Raw genomic sequence first — 24,999 nt, 5'->3', positions numbered from 1 at the left:
CTTCGAATTTTGTAACCATAATGAGCTATTGAATTGTAAAAGCACCAATACCTATTTTATAAGAAAATAAACTTATTTTTGTTTTTAAAGCAGCACAAAACATAATTCATATACTTCTCTATTCTATGTCTAAAATTATTTGAAATACGAAGTCACTATTAAATTAACAGAAATTCAAGTTATTGATATCATTCAATATAAAAGAAAATGTCTGTTCGACGCCTTTGTGGCCGTTCCGGCCTTTGATTTAAGATCTTTAAACTATGGCTATGCTTTGTCAGCAATGGTGGAATTATAGGTGTATCGTGACAGTTTATTAATCTTTAAGAACTCCATGCTCTCTATAAATACTTCAGATGCAGTGAATTAACCTGAAGCAGAATTCAATTTAGCACGCTGCTCATGGCATTAAATGGTGTAATATGTCATAAAATCGGGAGAATTTGAAACAAACATGTCACATATTATACAAGACGTTATTAAGTTGATCTCTGACAATCCCCAGAATTATAGATTGAGCATGAGATGTTTTCCTCCAGAGAAAAATTCGATAAAAGATTTAAGTCATCCCTGAGTTGATTTACAAAAAATTCAGCATGTCATCCTTGTATTGTAGTGAAGCTAAATCCCAAGGTGCTTGGATGTAGTTCTCTATTTGTAATTAAAATGTAGCAATGTTGTTTTTGAAAGATGTGATGATCAAGGGGCGTGCAAAATTAGAATTGATGGGAGTAGGTTTTATAACGAGACATTTTGATACCTTTATGATGTAAACGGTTTTATAGTCTCCCAAGTTGTTCTCAATGTCAAGTGATTTTTTTTAAGAGTGATTTTTATTGATTTCCTGTTCATCTTTTTTTTTTCTTTCTCTCTCAATGATAGTTATGCAAATTGCTTATGCAACTTCAAAATTTGAAAGAAAAAAAGTAAGTGGTTACATAACTGTTTGGTTTGTTGTTTTCTACAGACTTCTCCATCTATGAAATCAAGTTTACTTTAGTGGTTGTATGGATGTTTAAATTTATTATTGGTAGTAGATAAATATTTAAGTTAAAAGGAAGGGAAAAGTTCCAAATCAAAAAAAAAAAAAAAACCCAAAAAACAGTGATGTACCGCATATCCGTTTTTTATTTGTGTCACAAAATATGCAAAAATGGGGCAACTTTTCTTTATTCGCATCAGTCATTTTTGTGAATTTAAAGGCAAAATAGCAAATGATATTAGATCTAGTTTGAATAAGAAAATAAGATCATAGCAAAAATTACCAGATATACGGAATATAGAAGTTTTGGATCTACCGTTAGATTGATCTGTCAGTTCATTCATAAATAGGCCAACCCATCATTTCTGGCAAAACTTATAAAGATAAAAACAAAAACAAATGAGATTGATGAACAAGAGGTCTCAGCCAAAGATGAGGGCAGGTGGTTTGAGGATTTTTGGTGGGTAATTTTTTTTTATGAGATGTAAGATATTTTGATGAGGGTAGATCCCTGCTGAGACAAGTCAAACCCTCCCTACACATGGATCTAGGAGAGAGAGAGAGAGAGAGAGAGAGAGAGAGAGAGAGAGAGAGAGGAGAGAGAGTTGAGTTGAGTTGAAAAAGAATAGGAAGAAGAATGTCACAGGCTGAGACTAAATGAATCCTCCTATCATGTCAGTTTAGGTTCTGAGAGAGAGAGAGAGAGAGAGAGAGAGAGAGAGCGCTCTAGGACTTGTCAGGCTTTCTGGATAGCTCTATCTTATTGCATGATAAACTTCACGAGAGACTCTGCAGGGTTACATTAACAAGTGGGAAAAAAATAGGAGGAAAAAATTGATAAAAATATTAAAATGTGAAGTTTAGAGGAAATGGTGATTATAGAGCTGCATGTACACACGCCGTCAAATCAAAATCCAAAAATATTTCAAAATTTTTTTTAGTCATTAATTAAGATAAAGTACATTGTGATTGAAGATGATTGATTGATGCATGAATTATTGCCAAGAAAACATGCAGTGGTTGTTTTAAAAAAATTAACCAAAAAAATACCATGTAAACACACACATGACATGTACATAACTGCAATGCAGCAATATGTAAAAATAAGTATACAGTCAAACTTTGTTATCTCAGATTAGATTGGACTGTTAAAAAACTTCAAGATATCCAAGTATTTTGAGATATTGAAGGTAAAATACTTAAAAATAAGAAGTTGGGACTTACAAATCACTTTGACATATCCATTGTGTTGAGATATCAGTGTTTGAGACGTCGAAGTTCAACTGTAATTGTGCAACAAACCCAAGACCATACTTAATCTAGAATAATAATGCAGGGTTTGGTTAAGGTTATCTGTATTGTAAAATTGACAGTTGATGTTAATAACTATTGTCTCTGTTTTTGATATGTGTATATTTTGGGGTTTTTTATCTTATTTTTCATATTGTAAACTTTTCCAGGTCAGTGATGTAAATGATGATGTCAGAAGAGTAGCAGTTACCTCCCTTGGATTCCTTTTATTCAGGTAAGTCTGCCAGAAAGCACAGATTTGTGATTTAGGTAGCCAGTCTTGAGCATTTATGTAAAAATTGGAGGGGGGGGGTAAATATAGAATTGAGACAACCTAGCTTTTATTTGATTATCTTAGCCCGATTATTTTTTGTAAAGTACTGTAAATTCCTTATAATACACAAGCAGTTAACTCTGCGTTTCCACTGCTTTGTATCAAGTCTGGAGAATATAAAATCATGAACACAGAACATTTATCCTTATTTCTAGTAGTTCCCAACTCTAAGAAAATAATAGCAGGTTTTAAAATCCACGAGGCTTTCTTCTCGCAATTTTACGTGGATATAAATTCCTTGTGTTTAACTAGGAATTTACAGTAGTTGGGCCATCCTTGAAAAAAATTAAATTTTTGTTTGGAATTGCCTCTGGAGGTTTGTAGATCCAGGAGGGAGAAATTTTTTTCAAATTTGAAGTTTAACTAATTAAAAATTGGTAAAAAATTAAGATTTTCTCAAAGAAAGTTTTTTTGTTTTTTTGCTAATAAAATTTTATTAGTGGAGGATATTTCAATGAGGCAGGAGACAATTCCAATCAAACAATAATTTTATTTTGACCTTGTGGCTCTTCATATTTTGTGGTTGTGGGTCGTGATTTTGGTGGTAGAGATTGATTTTCTCTGCGAGTTGTTTTCACCTGTCATGAAGAGTCATCCTATCAAACCATTCTTTAAATATAGATACATGGCTGACCCTTTTGGCGCAGTGTGCAAATGAAAGTTCTAATATGACAGGAATATCGGCCATGTGACTGAGTTCTGCTGACGATTGACCACCGTAATTAGAGCCTTCGACCACCAATTTACTGCCGACTTTGACAGGTCTTTGTTGATGTGCTAACCAAATTTGATTAATTTTCCACACAGATAAGTTGACAATGTATGGAATAGGGTGAGAAATCCTGACCACTTTGCAGCTAGCTCTAAATTGTCGTCAGATCAAATTTATAGGTGATTCTGTTACTGCTGTCATGTGTTTGTCTCAAGTGGGGATACTATAAAAGTATGAAGAACGAAGACAGTACAGAGAGGTCGTCCTTAAGTGTGAAAAAAATGAACAGGAGATTTTTTCTCAAAGTCATATTGAGAAGTGATTTTTTCATTTGAAGAAAAACAAATTAATTTTAAACTTCTGTTAGATGTCTTCTTTAAGGTGTTTGGTAATCAGATTTATGGAAATCTTTTTTGTTAGAGGTATATTAAACTTGTCGCAATGACTTGAGATCATATTACTCTAGTTCGGCCATTCCCATGTTTAAAGGAGCTCAATTTGCCAATAAAAAGATCGAGTTTTGTTTAACTCTGTCCAGTGCCAAATGTACAGCAAAAATCAAAGACAACGATAATTTGATAAGAAAGAATTGGAAAAATCAATGAGAGACGGCCCTTGCTATAATCAATGTTCTCTTGACGGTTTGCGGATGGTTGTCCTGCGATTAAGATTTGGGAGTGGCTAGTCCTCATTCACTGGTCTGTGTATCGGCAATCGCTGGTTTTTCGTAGGTTTTGTCGATTAACCTTGAATTGACGAGCAGCATTCATGATTTTTACAGATAACCGACAATAGAAGTACAAATGTTGCATCACAGTGATTGGAATGTTTTGTATCTTCCTTTTTTTTTTCATTAAATCATGAATGAATCGGGGAAAAAGATTAGATATTAAAGATTTTTTCCCCTACTTACTCAATCCTTGACACATATCAAAAACCAAAAAAAAAAAAATCTTTCTTTTTTATGAATTAGATCTAATTTTAAAATTTTTTGTATAAAATTTATTGTATAAATATTATAAATTTTCAAATAACAAATTTTCAATTTATTAATTGTTTATTGTATTTTAAATTAAAAATTTGGCAAAATTAAGAACAAATGTATAGGCAATCAGTGGTAATTCAAACTTTGATTTTAAATTATTGTTTTTTTTGTAATGGAAGGTAGAAACATTTGTATGTTTGCATGTTTGATAAAAACAGTTAAAAATTGATGTTTATAATTTTTAAGATGCGAAAGGCTGCAGAGATGTAGATCTGTATCAAAGACAAATTAGCAATTACTTAAAGAATACTAGTACATGTATTAGATATTCATATTTCTTGAATCCTTGACTTTTGAATGACAATCCTTGACCTCCATGATCTGACGATCACGAGTGCAGCTTATGTTTGTAATCAAACAATTTTGCACAAATCTAATTTTTGGCCATCGTGTTCCAGATGATAAGGTTTGACTGTACCTTTGTATTTATATAGTCGACGGTAAGTATTGAGTTCCAGATGATAAGGTTTGACTAGGCCTTTGTAGTGATATAGTGGTAGGTAAGTATCGAGTTCCAGAAAATAAGGTTTGAATAGACCTTTGTAGTTATAGTGGTGACCAGTACCTGTTGGTTTGCACCGTTCTGAGATTGCCCTGTGTGTAACCCGAGTTTATCGGGTGAGCTTGGGGGGGATAATGAATTGCAGTCTTTTGAGTGGACAGTTTGGTCTGATTAGTTGACTCTCATTTCCGGGGGATGTGTCGTCTTCGGGAAATTCCCCATTACTTTGTGCAGTCTTCCATTCTCTCTCCTGATAGGATCTACCTATTGTTCCCAGGCAGGGTGAACAAAATGGAAAGCAGTAAATGGCATCATTGTGGAATGGCTTCAGGGCCCTTCAGATTGACAATAACTCCAGTGTGATGGGGAAACAAGGGGATTATAAATCTACAGTTATGGCTGCTTGCTAAGAGTAAAACTGTTTTTCTTCCCTTAAAAGCAGATCTGAAGATTTTTATCGATGCAGAACTCTGTCTCAGACTTTAAAAGTCTATTTTTCATTACAAACTTACTTTTTTTTCTATCAAATGTATAAAGTCTCTTTTTCTGGATCTGACTCATTTTCAGTCTGTTTTCTCTATTTCATCTACCTCTCTGTATCAGGGGATTTTAAAAATTTCATATGCATACCGCCTCCTAACAGAAACTGAAGCAAAAATTCACCATATTAGTTGTTCCTTTATTGTGTTGCAAGGTATGGAGAGGTACTGTGTGGATACAGTACAACTCAGTCAATGTCAAAGTAATGTTGATTTGGGTGGCTCAGGTATCTGTATCTGTAAATCTGCTTTCAGACAGAAGGTAATAGGATATATGTCAGAATGATAAGATATTACAAATCATTATTTCATTAATTAAGTCTGTTCCAACAAAGATTAATCATATGCTTTAATCAATGTAAAAATGAAGAAAATGATATTTAAGTTCGCTAATTTTTTTGGGGGGAAGGGTCTAAATGCACCAAATTGTTCTTTGCAAGTTTAATAAGTGTAGGCCATGTCATGCCTGTTTATTAGATTCTCAACGATAAAAATGAACTTAAGTATTTTCAATGATATAACATCACATAGTCTATGGAGGAAACTGTCTTTGTTAAAAAAAATAAGGCCTTGCCTTTCATTAGTACTGTATCATAATATTTTGAACACTGCTAAACATTGAACCTGGGTACAAATATATTATGGCTGCGATATACATGTATTGAATCTCCCACCTATTTCAGATTCCCATTGGAAAGGGGGTTCATAATATACAGGCCGTGATATATTGATTTTTTTTTAAACCCCCCCCCCCCCCCCCCCAATTTCAATTCCCATTGGAGAGGGGGCTCAATATATTATGGCCGAAATTTATTGAATGATCCCCTCCTATTTCCAATTCCCATTGAAGAGGGGGTTTAAAATATTTTGGCTGTGATATATTGAACCCTACTTTGATTTCCATTGCTATTGGAGATGGGGTTCAAAATATTGTGGCTGCTATATATTGAATCCCCCTCTACAGACTACAGACTCTAAAAACCTTTTTTTTCCCATCCTTATACTATGAAAAAAATTCCAAAAATATATAACTAACTTTTAACATTGATTTCAATGTACCGGTAATTTAAGAAATAAATTGCAATAATTAATATTTAAAAGGAGCAATATTTTTATGATTAAAAATTAAATGATGCATTGGTATGGGATACATATGTGATAGCTGTTATCTGACACTTTATAATGCATCTAATTGATTGAGCTTAATATTTCTCAACAAGAAGTAAATGAACAAGCAACTTAAGTTCATTAAAAATGCTAGGTAGGGAAATTAGTTAATGTTTCTAAAATTTCATCTCTGAAAATTTTTGTACTTGTACATTAAACTATGATAATGCAAACTTCATTTACTGGGGGGAGGGGGGTTAAGTAAACAATTTATGTAAAGTACATGGTCATTTTGATTCTAACAAGGTATTATTTTATTTCGGAATAATTATTTTCCCCGGAATTCACCTTTTTCCTGATGGAATATTGTAATTGGCCCTAATAGCCTTTAATAGTTACATGAAAAAAAAATATAAATCCATGAGATAGTGTGATTTTAGCAGTGGCAGGGGTAATGGAGAAAAATACATGATTTTCTATGCTCTGAATTTATATACCAGTATTTATCTTATTTATTTGTTTTAATTCATTCTATTTATTTGTTTTGTAATTGTTTGTTTGTTCTTTATTTGATAAATTTTCATTTGTATAAATCATATTTGTACGACAAATCTCCTAACATCTTCCGGTAGAAAAGGGGGGGGGGGGTTAGTTTTTCACTGAAAAACTAACCCCCTTAGTTTTTCAGTGAAAAGCTAACCCCCCCCCCCCCCCCCCCCCCATTCGCGTAAAATCCAGCTGCCTTTCAATTTAGACATTAATATTTGATCTGTAATACGTAAATCATCTCCACAAGCTGTAATTTCGCCACTTTAACATCGTAGATGTTGACTGGAAGCAACACTGCACTCCTCAAATCTAAACTTACAATGAAACGAAGTGAAGTAGCCTTTGTATGCGACAATGCTTGGCTAAAACGCGATGGCTACGATCGAGACGTACATAATCCAAACTGCGGTCGCGGCAGTTAAGAAATTCACCGAATTCCGAGTTACAATAAAACATCATAGCTATAAGCTTGACGTTATTTACATGACAAGTTCCAACAAGCACTGCATCCATTGCCACAGAAGATTTACCGATCCGCGTCACTTCCGTGTTCGTGACGTCATATATTCTGTTTGCACTGAGAGTTGAAATTGATCGGCGGATCATGAATTAAGCCTGAAATATCTACGAACTTAAAATTGGATACATCTTATCAGTCCCTGGCGACATGAAAATAAATATAATTTCAGCGGGGTTTACATGCTAAGTGTTTACACATTACTTAAGTAGAAATACTAACGTAACAAGTATATTTTCTCATATTTTACAGGTACATGTGGTAGAGTCAGGTATATGGCATTCCTACTAGCTCTGGCTAGCGGGTTAACCCTTTAGCTCGATCGGTAGAGTGCTGGACTGGCGTGCCAGAGGACCTGGGTTCAAACCCCAGCAGAGGCAATAAGTGTCTCTGTTACATTTGGCGCCCACGTTGGGACCTGGGTATTCTCTGGCGGGTGAGAGAGATTGTTTCCAGAACTTTGCCCCACAGGCATTGGCACTCCAGGAGAGTCGGGACGCCTCTTTCCTTGGAGGGGGACAATGTGGTAGAGTCAGGTATATGGCATTCCTACTAGCTCTGGCTAGCGGGTTAACCCTTTAGCTCGATCGGTAGAGTGCTGGACTGGCGTGCCAGAGGACCTGGGTTCAAACCCCAGCAGAGGCAATAAGTGTCTCTGTTACATACATATACTCTAACAGTACGGTATATAAATAACGTATATATCTTGAACAGGTATTTATATGTGTTGTTCAAGTTGTATTCATTAATTTGATTTTTTAATTACCATATTATTTCAGTTTCTGCATGTGATTACAGTACAAGCAGTACGGTTTTTTTTACTATACTTTACATGTATAATAGGTATCTCTAACATTATTTAGGAATGATGGACGTTTTGAATGCATGTTTCTTCTTTAGTCAAACTACACAAATAAGCAGTGGTGTGTAGACATGAATAAACGTCTCTCTGTATTTAACCTGTTGGGTTCATCATTTCTTTTAAAAAAATTCCATAATAATCAATATTATTTTAATATCTACTGACAATACTTGAAATACCACGTTTCTAATATAATGCATTCTTGACGCAGTACGTTGAATCACACAATGCATTAGCGTGATCGTAATATTCGTTCATTTTAATTCTATATTTGTAACATGCAGATATTAAAATTATATTGGAAAAAAACCCACAATGATTTCTATGGAAGTCTGCGATGTACGTTGTTATGAGTTGTGATAGAATTATGGGCTCATTGTAAATCTTCATTTTAATATTCCTTTTTTTTTTATTTCCATAGCTGGAGACATTTCCCATCACCTAAGTAAGATGCTGCGTCAGTGGTCTGGCAGAAACTAAAGAGTTCTCTTCAAAATACTAATTCAAAGTTTTGAAGTTTCAGGATCCGCCCATGAATATTTCTGCCAACTAAAGTGTCGATTTTAGTGTGCAAGTCTTCCAAAACTTCTTCAAACTGACGTATAGCCTACTGTTACGTCACGAAGCTAGAACTGGAGATGTTCAGAGGCATTGCGAGCACCGGTTGCAGGCAGAGAGAGAGGAGAGAGAGAGAGAGAGAGAGAGAGAGAATATTAAATGATTTTTATGCATGCATACATTTATTTTCAGAACTATGATAAAGCATGTTAAACGGCATATATATGTACATACATGTGAATGCATGAAACATACGTACATGACTGAAGAAGATTGAATATTAAAGATCACCGGTTGCAGGCAGAGAGAGAGAGAGAGAGAGAGAGAGAGAGAGAGAGAGAGAGTCAATGATTTTTATGCGTGTGTACATTTATTTTCAGAATTATAATAATGACTGTGATTCCCCCATGCACGAGGAAGATAATCTTTGGTAGCCAAGGGTTTTAGATACTTTACGTTCCTCATAAACTTTATATAAAGCTACAGTGAACATGAAAGAAGATCGACTGAATTAAAATTACAGAAAACATAAATATTATGGACACTGCTTGCACAGAGAATGAGAGAGAGAGAGAGAGAGAGAGAGAGAGAGAGAGAGAGAGAGAGAGAGAGGGGGGGAGGGAGGGAGAATGCCATTAAAAAAACCAATTATTTTTTAAACAAGTAATACATGTAGCTTTCCAAAAAGCTTGCCTGACAAATGAAAATTGTTTCATAGGAAAGATGTACAAATTAGGCTATCTTTTAAAAAATATATATTTTTTAATTTTCGCTGCTGTTCATAAATTCATAAATGGAACGTGTATAATCAAGAATCAATTTTATTGGGGCGGTGAAATTGATCGATAAAGGAGGTGGGGGGGGGGGGTTAAACACAGATCGCTGCTATAAAATTTATTCTAAAAAAAATGGCAAAATTATTGGGGCGGCGTAACGTTAACACATAATAATTAAACTGAGAAATTCAATGAACAATCTACCGATGAGGAAGAAGTCCGCAGTATCCTTTCGATATAAAAACTCCCATGCATACGGTTTATCGCACAGATACGTACACATCACCAGTGTACACATATATAGATATGTAAAGTAGTTGGTGATGCAAAACTGACATGCAATGCTGACATCATTATCAGGTGGAAAGAGAAGAGCATGATGGTGTGTTCGACGAAGACCCAAATTGAATCCTCGGTCCTTTCTGAACTTTAAGGATCCGCTCCAGTCGTCAAAAATCCCAAGATGGCTTTATGTTTATGTGATTTATTTATATACAGCCCTTTAAAGGTGTGCAGAATTAATCTTTCCTATGAGACTGTTATCTAAATTGTACATGCAATTATTGGTTATTCAGCTATATACCAGTATCTAATAATACACATATATTTAGGTATTAGTTAAGTTATGTATATACTAATGTTTGAATGGTTGTCAATGATAGAGCTCTCTAAATAATACAATCCTGGTTTTCTTAAAAGATTAGAAAAAAGCTAACTTTTACATCAAGTCCCCTCTCATATTTGACATTAGAGAGGCAATTTAAGCTGCATATCTGGAAGAAAATAAAATACTTTTGTAGAAGTAAAATAAAATAGAGGATTGATTGGCTGCATGGGTTCGAAGAATTGACTCCCATTATTTTCAGGGGTAGGGGGGGGGGGGGTGTTGGGGGTCTGAAAGTGAGCTCTCGTGCTTTTTGCCTGCATGGCGCAATTGGCCTGACGTCTAGACATCAGGCATATTTAAGGTTTGAAAGTTGCATTCTCCAAAACGGTGCAGACAATGTGAGCTAGGAATATTAATATTTTACGTAAGAAAGATTAATATTTATCATATGGCATATAATTAGCAACAATTAGTATTCAAGTAAACGGGAGGTTCACCATATATAAGTGTAATCCTGGTGGAGGGGGGGGGGTGTCACCGCTACAAATTGTTGCCTATTGTGCACCCCTGCGAATGTGTTCGGAATGTTTTCTCTATCGTTGTTAAGTATATAATAAATCCAGAGGTTCTCGAATGAAAGTTCACGGGACTTCACCGATATTTGTTCAGTTCCTTTGAAATTTCGAGCGAAGTATATGTGTTCGGATAATATTCTCAAAATACGTAAGTTCTGGTCGTTTTTCATATCATATCCTACTTTGATTTATGTTAAAACATGAAAATCTTTCAAGATATTGGGTTTTTTTTCACAACCTAGCGGTTATTCAAATTAAACGATGATATTCAGAATAGAGTTATCGGTCGTGTTGAACCACGTGTAGAGTGGTTGAAAATATAAACATTAGCCTTTAGGTTACTTAAAAAAATCATAGCCATGTTTGATGCTTGTTGTGTGCAATACCATGTTTTTAAAAAAAAATAATGGGTGTCTGTTTTGCATAAGAACTAAGTATATCAAGACATTTTCAAGAAACATTCTGCATAAAATAGTATATTATGTTTCACTATTGATGCCTTACTAGGTCAGGCGCGGATGGAAAAAAAACCCTTGGGGGGGGGGGGGTCTCTACTAAGCATGTTAAATGTTGCAACAGCAGAAAAAACTATTGCTTTTTAGCTCACCTGAGCTGAAAGCTCAAGTGAGCTTTTCTGATCACTTTTTGTCCGTCGTCCGTCCGTCCGTCCGTCTGTCCGTCCGTCTGTCCGTCTGTCCGTCTGTAAACTTTTTACATTTTGAACTTCTTCTCTAAAACCGCTTATCCAATTTCAACCAAATTTGGCACAAAGCATCCTTATGGGAGGGCGAATATAAATTGCAGAAATAAAAGTCCGATCTGTTTTCAAAGCGGAGAAAACCTTGAAAATGTAGAAAAAGGGGGGTGCATTTTTAAAAATCTTCTTCTCAAGAACTACTGATTCCAATTCAACGTAGTTTAGCATAAATTATCCTTATGGGAAGGAAAATATAAATTGCAAAAATTAAGGTCTAATTCTGTTTCAAATCTGAGTTATTACGAAAATAATAATAAAGGAAAGCCGTGTTTCAATCAGTTTAATAGCCTCGGATTCGGCATCCGGTAAAATGGGTAGACAAGACTTGGCCTGGGCAAAACAAAAGATAAGCAGTTATTAATCTGCCAATCTCATTAAAATTTCAGGATAATTGATGGACCAGTATATTTGTATTTGCTGTAATTATTGCTGCAAAATAATGCGTATTTGGAATTGACGATTGCCGATCTGCCCCGGCTTTTATTTTGCCACGGCTCGGTTTTGCTTACCCATTTTACCAAGACTCGTATTCCATACTTCTAAAACGAGGTTCTTTGTTGAAAGCAGCCATGACATTATACGAAAAAGGGTCGATCTGACTATGATGAATTTGCTTGTTGTGCAACAGTTCGCGTATGAAGGGAAATTTTTTAAACATGAAAAATATATTGGTGCCGATTTTGTGAAGTAAATTGAGGCTAAATATTTCAATGCATTGACAGTTTTCACACATGACGTTGATGTTAGCTTGTTCTGATTTTCGTTTCGTTTTCATTATTTATGCTTTGTAACCTGGAAACTGTCGTCTGTATTTCGTGATTTTTACGTATCAAATCAAACAGGGACTTCGGTAAATCAAACAGTTACGTTAACTGTTTACCTGCGCAAATTAAGCAAAATCTGATGTAGGAGTACTGAAATACAATTCATTCTATCGGTAATTCGGCATTATTTTTTGCGTAATGGTAGATTAATGCAATAGGTTTTTGTTGAGATGCTCGGCATTTTCTCGAGTTTATTCAGTTTAAATAGAGTTTGATATCGCTTACGGAAATATGTAGGTATATACATGTATATATATGATTCATTTCGAAAAAATAAATTGTGTTCTTTATTTGTTATACATGTAGTGCATGTTTCTTGTGTTTAATTGTTAACAATTTCTATTTACTAACCATTTTTTAGTGTTTGCTTCGAATTATAAGCAAGATACAGAGATTTGCTAACAATTCTATGTTTGTACACAGATCTTAAAAGCTTAAGATTAAATCAAAGTACTGATAGTACTGAAAAGCGCTAACCCAGCTTCTGTATGTATATAACAGATATATGTATATAGCATTTCAGCTTCTGTATACGCACTATATTATATTATGACAGTCCCTGCAATGATGTATGTAAGCCCCGTACATTAATTTCACAATAACCCGTAAGTTAGATTCACAATAGCCCGTGCAGTTATGTGCATAAACCCCTGAAACTGGTTCCCTAACCAGTTTAAATGATGACATGTATACTTTTGCTTAGAGGGGGCGGTTATTCGATGCACTGGAAGTTGAAGTCTAACGACCATAAAGGGCTGAGCTATGCTTAGCGCTTTAAAAAGTAAAAAAAATTGTCAATATTTATTACGAAAATTTTCAAAATCTGTTCTTCCAGAAACCAACTTATTGAATTGTAAACTTAACCTTTTTAGCTCACCTGAGAATGGGGCCACAATGGGGGGTCGAAGTTTAACAAATTAATATATAGAGTAAATCTTTAGAAATCCTCTTCTCAGAAACTAATCGGCCAGGAAAGCTGAAACTTGTGTGGAAGCATCCTCAGGTAGTGTAGATTCAAAGATGTGAAAATCATGACCCCTGGGGATAGGGTGGGGCCACAATGGAGGGTCGAAGTTTAACATATGAATATAAAAAGTAAATCTTTAAAAATCTTCTTCTCAGAAACTAATTGGCCAGGAAAGCTGACACTTGTGTGGATGCATCCTTATGTAGTGAAGATTCAAATTTGTGAAAATCATGACCCCCCGGGGGTAGGTTTGGGCCACAATGGGAGATCAACGTTTTACATAGGAATATACACAGTTAATCTTTAAAAATCTTCTTCTCAGAAACTTATCAGCCAGGAAAGCTGACACTTGTGTGGATGCATCCTCAGGTAGTGTAAATTCAAAGTTGTAAAAATCGTGACCCCCGGGGGTAGGGTTGGGCCACAATGGGGGATCGAAGTTTAACATAGGAATATATACAGTAAATCTTTAAAAATCTTCTTCTCAGTAACTAATTCGAAGGCAAAGCTGGAACTTGTGTGGAAGCATCCTCAGGTAGTGAAGATTCAAAGTTGTGAAAATCATGACCCCTGGGGGTAGGTTGGGGCCACAATGGGGGATTGAAGTTAAACATATGATTATATACAGTAAATCTTTAAAAATCTTCTTCTCAGAAACTAATTAGCCAGGAAAGCTAAAACTTGTGTGGAAGCATCCTCAGTTAGTGTAGATTCAAATTTGTGAAAAGCATGACCCCTGGGGGTAGGTTTGGGCCACAATGGGAGGTCGATGTTTTACATAGGAATAAACAGAGTCATCTTTAAAAATCTTCTTCTCAGAAACTAATCAGCCAGGAAAGCTGGAACTTGTGTGAAAGCATCCTCAGGTAGTGTAGATTCAAAGTTGTGAAAATAATGATCCCCACGGGTAGGGTGGGGCCACAATGGGGGGGGGGGGGTCAAAGTTTAACAAAGGAATTTATAGGGTAAATCTTTAAAAATCTTCTCAGAAACTAATCAGCCAGATGATTCTTTATAATTGTTAAGACTTTGGCCCCAGGACAATTCTTTGGCCTCATGAGAAGGTTGAGAGTTTACTGTACGTTTATATCCCATATTTAAACTATTGTTAGGGATCTTTTTGAGAACTGCAATACTCAACACATGATATGACTATAAAATCATCCTGTTAGAAAAGGGACTAATGATTATAAACATTAGAATATCCAGGGGAAAATGGATTTTATTTATACAGGATTTACATGAATTATTGTATATTGTCCAGATAGTTTGTATTATGACTCCATTGAGCTGATTTTATCATACCTATTGTTCCTCAGGTGAGCGATGTGGCCCATGGGCCTCTTGTTTTATTGTCACATTTATTTCTAGAATATATTTTATCCACCAATTAATGGAGATAAAGTTTAAAATCAATAAACCTCGAGATTTTATATTTGATAACAAGTCCCTACTGAAGGCTATAAACAAGAGGCACGATTTTTACTGCGAAAATGAAAGGGTCAATTAAAAACAGGTGGTCTAAAATTTAAATGACAATAACATTCACAGGGATGTTGTATATTATGGTAGAATGTAAGTACGTAGCTGGGCGGAGTTAAGACATTGCCGCTCGTGATTTGAATGAGAGAGAGAGAGAGAGAGTGAATTGAGTAAATTATAAGTGGTGCCGATGAAGGAATAATCATTAGTTATAAACTTGCAAACAAATTAATTAAGGTCTGTTTATAAAAATTACATATATATCCTCTATTGGTATAACTTTAAAGCGTTTTAAAGAACTATTGTGAAAATTTCTTTGGCCGCGCGCCGTCGTACATGTACATGGATAAGAATGACGTAGCTAACCAACTAAATTTCCTAGAGTCCGAGAATATGGACATTAAATATTTTGAAATGCGAACGAATGATCACTTATGAACATGATGAATTTAGGTGTTGTGTAAAGGAAAGGCAACGCAGGTGGATGCTTAGTGGAAAAGTAAAACAATGGCGGACAAATTCGTCCTCAGGTAAAGAATGTTTCAGACTGAGTAACCATGAAGAAAGTTTTATACAAAGTAAATTTACAACCTATGTTTAATTCCAGGAAGATTCGGCAAACTTTGATTAGAGTACTAACGGTAACACTTGTAATAAAAACAGTTTCTTAAATATTCGTAGTCTTCGATGTTTGACATTACCTCCTCACATTATCTATATATAGACATCGTTGTCTTCAAAGTTTCATAAATTAAAAAAGATAAACTAGACCTTGATTTGTCACTTTATAACTATTGTTGACAGATAGTTCGCTAATCTGCCTCATCTAGGCTATAATTTACTCCATTAACCAGTTAACTCTCTCTCTCTCTCTCTCTCTCTCTCTCTCTCTCTCTCTCTCTCTCTCTCTCTCAAGTTAAGGTCTCAACTCCGCCCAGCCACGATCTGATTGGACAAAGGTCAGTCAAAACATTACGTAGAAACTTTTGTGGAGTTCGCTACTATTAAACGCTTCAATGTAGTTTGCTGTATCATTATCAACAAAAAATAATCAGTTCGGATTAAAATAAATATATATTCCTAAAGCTGGAATATTTTCTGGAGGAACTGATTCGCTGAAGCGGGGCTTGTCCCAATTTTTTGATCAATTGTTTAATATCATTAATTATGAAAAAAACTAATTTACATGTACGTGTCATACTAAAATGTACATTAAACAATAACTAGTAGTGTGCATCACTATTTTAATTCATACAATTGACTCAAAAAATTCAAAATTCTGTTTCAATACTTAACCAAATGGCCATTTGCGCCCTCTTATTGTCCCATCTTCTTTCTTTGACCCCCCCCCCCCCCCCATAGATCCATTGATGGGCTCATTGATGAGTTCATTCAAGGCATCGATGATCTAATCCTTTCGGTGAAAGGCAGAGGGTGAAGGTACATGTTAATGGAAGTTCGCGCCATAATAAATTAATATCACATTAGTGGACGAGTCCAAATTGGGATCGTGAGAATACCGCGTGTACCCATGTAGCTTTATTTGAAAACAAAAAAAAATCCTATGGTTGGAAATAACAAAAATGGCCTTTGGTTTTGCATCTTTATTTAGCAAATAAAATTTAAATTTTGTCTGTTTTCTCTTCTGCTGTCAAGCCTACAATTTTTTGATACATGAACAATCCTAAAATAATTTGAAATAATAAAATTCTAAAAATCTATGTTTGTTTATTCACCAATTAAAGGGTCATCAAGGGGCATACACATTCAACAACAATATAATCATGATGCCCAGATCCACATTACAAGCTTATAGTCTAATTATTGTACTGTATATTTTCGCCCTTATTCAGTTGCAAACGGTTTCGCCCCGTCTTGAAATCGCCCGCCCAAAGTTATGCTTAAAGAGACTGAGATATTTTGAGACATTTGAATTCGCCTAGTCTTAAATTCGCCCGCTGACAACGGGGGCGAAATGGGCGAAAATAAAACGGGGCGAATATTTCCATATATTGTAGTACGTTCACTAGATGAAAAAAATAAATGTATTTAAATTGATTCTTGATTATACACGTTCCATTTATGAATTTATGAACAGCAGCGAAAATTAAAAAATATATATTTTTTAAAAGATAGCCTAATTTGTACATCTTTCCTATGAAACAATTTTCATTTGTCAGGCAAGCTTTTTGGAAAGCTACATGTATTACTTGTTTAAAAAATAATTGGTTTTTTTAATGGCATTCTCCCTCCCTCCCCCCCTCTCTCTCTCTCTCTCTCTCTCTCTCTCTCTCTCTCTCTCATTCTCTGTGCAAGCAGTGTCCATAATATTTATGTTTTCTGTAATTTTAATTCAGTCGATCTTCTTTCATGTTCACTGTAGCTTTATATAAAGTTTATGAGGAACGTAAAGTATCTAAAACCCTTGGCTACCAAAGATTATCTTCCTCGTGCATGGGGGAATCACAGTCATTATTATAATTCTGAAAATAAATGTACACACGCATAAAAATCATTGACTCTCTCTCTCTCTCTCTCTCTCTCTCTCTCTCTCTCTCTGCCTGCAACCGGTGATCTTTAATATTCAATCTTCTTCAGTCATGTACGTATGTTTCATGCATTCACATGTATGTACATATATATGCCGTTTAACATGCTTTATCATAGTTCTGAAAATAAATGTATGCATGCATAAAAATCATTTAATATTCTCTCTCTCTCTCTCTCTCTCTCTCCTCTCTCTCTGCCTGCAACCGGTGCTCGCAATGCCTCTGAACATCTCCAGTTCTAGCTTCGTGACGTAACAGTAGGCTATACGTCAGTTTGAAGAAGTTTTGGAAGACTTGCACACTAAAATCGACACTTTAGTTGGCAGAAATATTCATGGGCGGATCCTGAAACTTCAAAACTTTGAATTAGTATTTTGAAGAGAACTCTTTAGTTTCTGCCAGACCACTGACGCAGCATCTTACTTAGGTGATGGGAAATGTCTCCAGCTATGGAAATAAAAAAAAAAGGAATATTAAAATGAAGATTTACAATGAGCCCATAATTCTATCACAACTCATAACAACGTACATCGCAGACTTCCATAGAAATCATTGTGGGTTTTTAGCTCACCGAGACGAAGTCGGGGGGAGCTTATGCTATACCCTCGGCGTCGGCGTCGGCGTCGGCGTCCGGACCTGGTTAAAGTTTTTGTTGCAGGTCCTGTATCTAACTTATTACTTGTCCTATCTTCACCAAACTTGCATGAATGATGCATCTGGACCTACTAATGGACTTGAGAGACTTGGATGCTGAATCTGGGCCATGAATTTCAGATGCTGGAGGAGGTTAAGGTGTTTGGAGCAGGTTAAAGTTTTTGTTGCAGGTGCCCTTTGATAGCCATTTCTAAGTTACTACTGGTCCAAACTTCACCAAACTTGCATAGATGGTGTGTCTTATGATACTGATGCACCTGACAGGCTTGAATGCTGAATCTGAGCCATAGGTTTCGGATGCTGGATGAGGTTAAGGTTTTTAGAGCTGGTTAAAGTTTTTGGAGCAGGTGCCCTCTGATGATTATATCTTACTTACTACTGGTCCTTACTTCACCAAACTTGCATGGATGGTGTGTCTTATGATACTTTTGCACCTGACAGGCTTGAATGCTGAATCTGAGCCGAAGGTTTCGGATGCTAGATGAAGTTAGGTTTTTCGAGCAGGTTAAAGTTTTTGTTGCAGGTGCCCTTTGATAGCCATTTCTAAGTTACTACTGGTCCAAACTTCACCAAACTTGCATAGATGGTGCGTCTTATGATACTGATGCACCTGACAGGCTTGAATGCTGAATCTGAGCCATAGGTTTCGGATGCTGGATGAGGTTAAGGTTTTAAGAGCTGGTTAAAGTTTTTAGAGCAGGTGCCCTCTGATGATCATATCTTAGTTATTACTGGTCCTAACTTTACCAAACTTACATGGATGGTGTGTCTTATGATACTGATGCACCTGACAGGCTTGAATGCTGAATCTGAGCCATAGGTTTCGGATGCTGGATGAGGTTTAGTTTTTTTGGAACAGGTCACATGTTTAATATATGTAGGTAATAGCACTATTTCAAACTTGCATATATGATCTAACTATAATATAAATGAATGGCAGAGGTAGCTTCAGATGCAGAGCCTGATCTCCATTATCAAGGATGCTAAAAAATATATCTTAGTTATTTCTGGTCCTAACTTCACCAAACTTGCAAGGATGGTGCGTCTTACGATACTGATGCACCTGACAGGCATGAATGCTGAATCTGAGCCATAGGTTTCGGATGCTGGATGAGGTTAAGGTTTTAAGAGCTGGTTAAAGTTTTTAGAGCAGGTGCCCTCTGATGATTATATCTTAGTTATTACTGGTCCTTACATCACCAAACTTGCAGGGATGATGCATCTCATGATACTGATGCATCTGACAGGCTTGAATGCTGAATCTGAGCCATAGGTTTCGGATGCTGGATGAGGTTTAGTTTTTTGGAACAGGTTACATGTTTTATAGATAATAGCTTGCATAATCGATTTAACTATAATATAAATGAATTGCAGAGGTAGCTTCAGATGCAGAGCCTGATCTCCATTATCAAGGATGCTAAAAATTCTCCTACCTCACTCAAACCTGCTTGATAGATGTGTTTGTTGTTAAATGATTTAACATGATTCCTATGATATAGTATTCTATGATATGATACACTATTGTTTTATATGATACAATGTAATATCATACATTATATTGTAAAAAGTTATATGATATGATATGATATTGTATCAATTTTTTTGTACATTATTATATGATATTGTATTATGATATTGTTATGTATAGTATTGTATATTATTATACAATATTGTAGAATATGATATTGTATAATATATTATTATATCGAATGATATTGTTTCATATTATATTGCAATATATGATATTGTATCATATGATACGATATTGTATATTATAATTATAGCATATCATATGATACAATATTGTATAATATGATATTGGTTTATATAATATATTGTTATATAATACATGAAATTGTATTATATGATATTATAAGATATCATATAATATGATATTGTATTATATGATATTGTATCATATGATATGATATTGTATAAAATGATATTGTATTATATAATATCGTACTGTATCAGATGATATTGTATCATATGATATGAAACAATGTTTTATCAAATTATATTGTATCATATGATACAATATTGTGTATCAAATATGATACAATATCATACAATACAAAATTATACTATATTATACAATATAATATCATATGTTACAATATTGTGATGTATTATGTGATATGATATAGTATCAAATAATGCTATATTGTATTTATATTAGATATTATGATATTGTATTATGTGATTAAATACAATAATGTATAACACGATACAATGTCATATTATATGTTACAAAATCATATTGCATCAATATTTATTACAGTATTATATTGTATTAAATGATATATATTGTAAGTATCATTGGATGCAATATCATATTTTATATTATTGTATTGATAAACATTGTATCTTATAATAATGTATGAAATGAACATAGGATTATCATACAATTTTTTTACATATGATATACGATATTGTGTCAAAACAGTATCCATGAATATCCAAGATCATTAACTATGATTTTCATATCATATGATAAAGGTGGTTTTAAAGGTGATGCCTCATAAAGTTGATGCCTCGTCTCGGTGAGCTTTGTAATCTGTGATTACCTATGTTTTTCCAATATAATTTTAATATCTGCATGTTACAAATATAGAATTAAAATGAACGAATATTACGATCACGCTAATGCATTGTGTGATTCAACGTACTGCGTCAAGAATGCATTATATTAGAAACGTGGTATTTCAAGTATTGTCAGTAGATATTAAAATAATATTGATTATTATGGAATTTTTTTAAAAGAAATGATGAACCCAACAGGTTAAATACAGAGAGACGTTTATTCATGTCTACACACCACTGCTTATTTGTGTAGTTTGACTAAAGAAGAAACATGCATTCAAAACGTCCATCATTCCTAAATAATGTTAGAGATACCTATTATACATGTAAAGTATAGTAAAAAAAACCGTACTGCTTGTACTGTAATCACATGCAGAAACTGAAATAATATGGTAATTAAAAAATCAAATTAATGAATACAACTTGAACAACACATATAAATACCTGTTCAAGATATATACGTTATTTATATACCGTACTGTTAGAGTATATGTACCTGTAAAATATGAGAAAATATACTTGTTACGTTAGTATTTCTACTTTAACACTTAGCATGTAAACCCCGCTGAAATTATATTTATTTTCATGTCGCCAGGGACTGATAAGATGTATCCAATTTTAAGTTCGTAGATATTTCAGGCTTAATTCATGATCCGCCGATCAATTTCAACTCTCGGTGCAAACAGAATATATGACGTCACGAACACGGAAGTGACGCGGATAGGTAAATCTTCTGTGGCAATGGATGCAGTGCTTGTTGGAACTTGTCATGTAAATAACGTCAAGCTTATAGCTATGATGTTTTATTGTAACTCGGAATTCGGTGAATTTCTTAACTGCCGCGACCGCAGTTTGGATTATGTACGTCTCGATCGTAGCCATCGCGTTTTAGCCAAGCATTGTCGCATACAAAGGCTACTTCACTTCGTTTCATTGTAAGTTTAGATTTGAGGAGTGCAGTGTTGCTTCCAGTCAACATCTACGATGTTAAAGTGGCGAAATTACAGCTTGTGGAGATGATTTACGTATTACAGATCAAATATTAATGTCTAAATTGAAAGGCAGCTGGATTTTACGCGAATGGGGGGGGGGGGTTAGCTTTTCACTGAAAAACTAAGGGGGTTAGTTTTTCAGTGAAAAACTAACCCCCCCCCCCCCTTTTCTACCGGAAGATGTTAGGAGATTTGTCGTACAAATATGATTTATACAAATGAAAATTTATCAAATAAAGAACAAACAAACAATTACAAAACAAATAAATAGAATGAATTAAAACAAATAAATAAGATAAATACTGGTATATAAATTCAGAGCATAGAAAATCATGTATTTTTCTCCATTACCCCTGCCACTGCTAAAATCACACTATCTCATGGATTTATATTTTTTTTCATGTAACAAAGGCTATTAGGGCCAATTACAATATTCCATCAGGAAAAAGGTGAATTCCGAGGAAAATAATTATTCCGAAATAAAATAATACCTTGTTTTCTGCAAAGTTTAAAAGAAACAAGTTTATTTTTGTTAAAATTACTAGTGTAGTATTTCGATTGAAAGACAAAATGTTATAATTATAGTATTAATAAGCCCCATTTGTATAAAATATATTGCAAATTAATTGCATCAAGACATATTGCAAAATAGTATGCGAGAACATTGTAGATCATGGAAATTTCAAGAAATCTAGTAAGTAATTTGTATTAATTGAAATGGTTTGTGGCAGACAGTTGTAATCTAAAAGACTTTTTGATCTCTTCCTTTCAAAAGTTTGTACAACTTCTGCTTAATTATCGTAATCATCCAGATAAATTACGAAGATAGTGTTACACAACACAAGGGGGAAGTTAGTGTGTTCCATGAGTCACTGTATATGAGAGTGGGAGGTGTTATTATTGATGATCAATTGATGATGTACACTTAGAAGCCCCCTAAATATTCATGGGGAGCTGGGTTTTATAGAAACAGGTGCCCATGTTATGATATCAGACTTTAGACTTTAAGTTTTATGCATGTATTACAACTCATTGTTTTTCAACACCCACATTCACACCCCTCCTCTCTCCCCCCCCCCCATTGATGTCTTCAATTGAGTGTTAATATGAACCATCATAGTTTCCTCACCCAGTAACGTGTCCCAATGATGTCAGCCTGGTAAACCCACCCATCACCCACATCCTTTTTCCCCTTTTCCACCACACCCCATCTCAACTCAAAGACAACATTTTTCTCTTAGATTTGGTGATTTAAATCTCTGGTTAATTCTTATTGCACAAATATCATAGGCATTGTAAGTTGAAGAAGTTTTAATTGATTCAGACATTTTTTTCTCCGATGAACATATTTTCCAAAACTGTACAAATGTATAAATAATACACGGCATAAAATTTCTTAGAGAAACAACTATTATACTCTGTGACTTTAATGGATGAATTTATCAAAACAGAACTAATATCTGACAGTGAAGGAAAACTAGAAAATTTATAACAACAGACTTTCAAGTGGTTAATGTCATAAGAGCTGCATGTTTACAAAGAATAAGAAATTTAAAAAGTTTGCCCGATATTTAGACAAAGCATCGCCACTGTAGTGGTGTATGGCTTCTAGCAGGGATTGGTGTTGGTTTTATTGCTCAGTCGTAGTGCTGTTTGGAAGGAAACAGAGATATAAAACCTTACGACAATCTCCATGAAGACCACATGTGGTGGATCTAGGGTTTTTTTTCTTTTAAGAAAGAAAACAGATAGTGGATCTAGCAGTTTTTCTTTCCAGGAAAAGAAGGAGGAAGTTCAGTTTAAGTAGGCCTCTGAGGTGTCAGCCATTGGTTGTTAGACATGTTGTTATAAAGTCTGCGGCACTTTAATTTGTTGTTCCTTGTTGTCAGGCTTCGTTTCTTAATTCCGCCTTTTTCACATTTCAAAGTTTTCAGTTATTAGGCATCTAGCAGAATTTTGGTAAATTTCAACTGTTTTTCTTTTTCTCCCGAAGAAGAAAAAAAAAACAATTGCAGAATTAAAAGATGTAGGCATGCATTCAAATTTATCTGAGAAGAAAAAATGACAGATTATGTTGCTGGTATATCACTTTGAAGCTTGTCTGTGTTACAACTGAACCCTTGAATCTCAAGATGAGTTTTTGGAAATAAAGGCAGATTTCTAACTGTGATTGGACAGAAATGAAGCTGATGTCATTTCATTAAGGATTGCTTGGTTCTCTCTCATCTCATTAGCACCTGTCACTTCTCCTTTATTCAGCAAGGAAAGGTGGAAATCATTAGCTATCCATTGGTCTGTCACAGTCCATCATTTCAAAGGGTGCATAGTACAGTGGCGGGCATTGTCGTCACCGTATCGGTAGAACCTCCAGTACGGGTGAACTCTTTGAGCAAGCTGGTTTTGTCTGATCCAAACCAACACCGACATCAGACAAAACCAGGAAATCACCCATCTTCTGTCATGCCCAAGAAATGGTCTTTGATATGAATATAGCAAATTATGAGAGTATGTGAGTGTAAGGTTTTTTGTACTGACAACAGCTCTATAAATGAATCATAAGCAGTAGGAATAAAAGATATAATTATTATAAACATAATGGTACTGGGGCCAGAATGTTGGAGAATAGATCTGTGGCCAGCAATTTTGTAAAAAAAACTGTGCAGTTTTTTGGGGGTTTTTTTGTTTAGATTTCCTCTGAGATTCAAGGTTTTAGATCTCTCTGTTCTTTGTTTTTTATTAAACTTCATTTATGATCTTACTAGAAAAATTTCTGTTGGTCTGTTCATTTTTATTTGTTTAAGTATTCTGTCAAAGATGTTAAACAACAAACAGTACAATAATCCAAAAAATTCGGTAGGCCTTTGCAATGAACCATACACAGATGTTTTTTTAGGAGTCTTTGTAGGACCTCACAGCAGTAATGTTCTATTACATTGTCTACACATGCACACCCACACCATTCTAACAGCTGCTGCAAAATCTTCTATCAAAGGTTTATTTCTCCCCCCCCCCTTTCAGGCATATTTAATGACTTTCAAAGACATGAGTCCCTATCATGTACATGCTAAGTATTTGTTTGAAATTTTTTCAGTAAACAACTGTTTATGACATCAAAAAACAAATTAATTAGTGTTTATGTAGATCCCTGTAAACTTTTGATTAATTAAATCAAGCTGGACTTCTTTAGTTGACAGATAATTGATTTCAGGATTCTTGCAGAGATTTTTTTCTTTCCA

At 34.7% G+C, this 24,999-nt stretch overlaps 1 protein-coding gene across 1 annotated transcript in view; it reads left to right on the top strand.

Annotated features, from left to right (window-relative positions):
• LOC128179445 (26S proteasome non-ATPase regulatory subunit 1-like) overlaps positions 1 to 24,999 on the top strand; it is a 109,086-nt gene that overhangs the window by 19,423 nt on the left and 64,664 nt on the right. Inside the window, exon 21 of the mRNA XM_052846874.1 lies at positions 2,443 to 2,507. Within this exon, the coding sequence (XP_052702834.1) occupies positions 2,443 to 2,507 (65 nt within the window). The remainder of the gene's footprint in view (positions 1 to 2,442; positions 2,508 to 24,999) is intronic.

Source organism: Crassostrea angulata, chromosome 4 (genome assembly GCF_025612915.1).
Source record: "Crassostrea angulata isolate pt1a10 chromosome 4, ASM2561291v2, whole genome shotgun sequence".
Classification (NCBI taxonomy): Eukaryota; Metazoa; Mollusca; class Bivalvia; order Ostreida; family Ostreidae; genus Magallana; species Magallana angulata.
The sequence above is the reverse complement of the archived record's forward strand: the minus strand, read 5'-3'. Positions and strand labels throughout refer to the sequence as shown.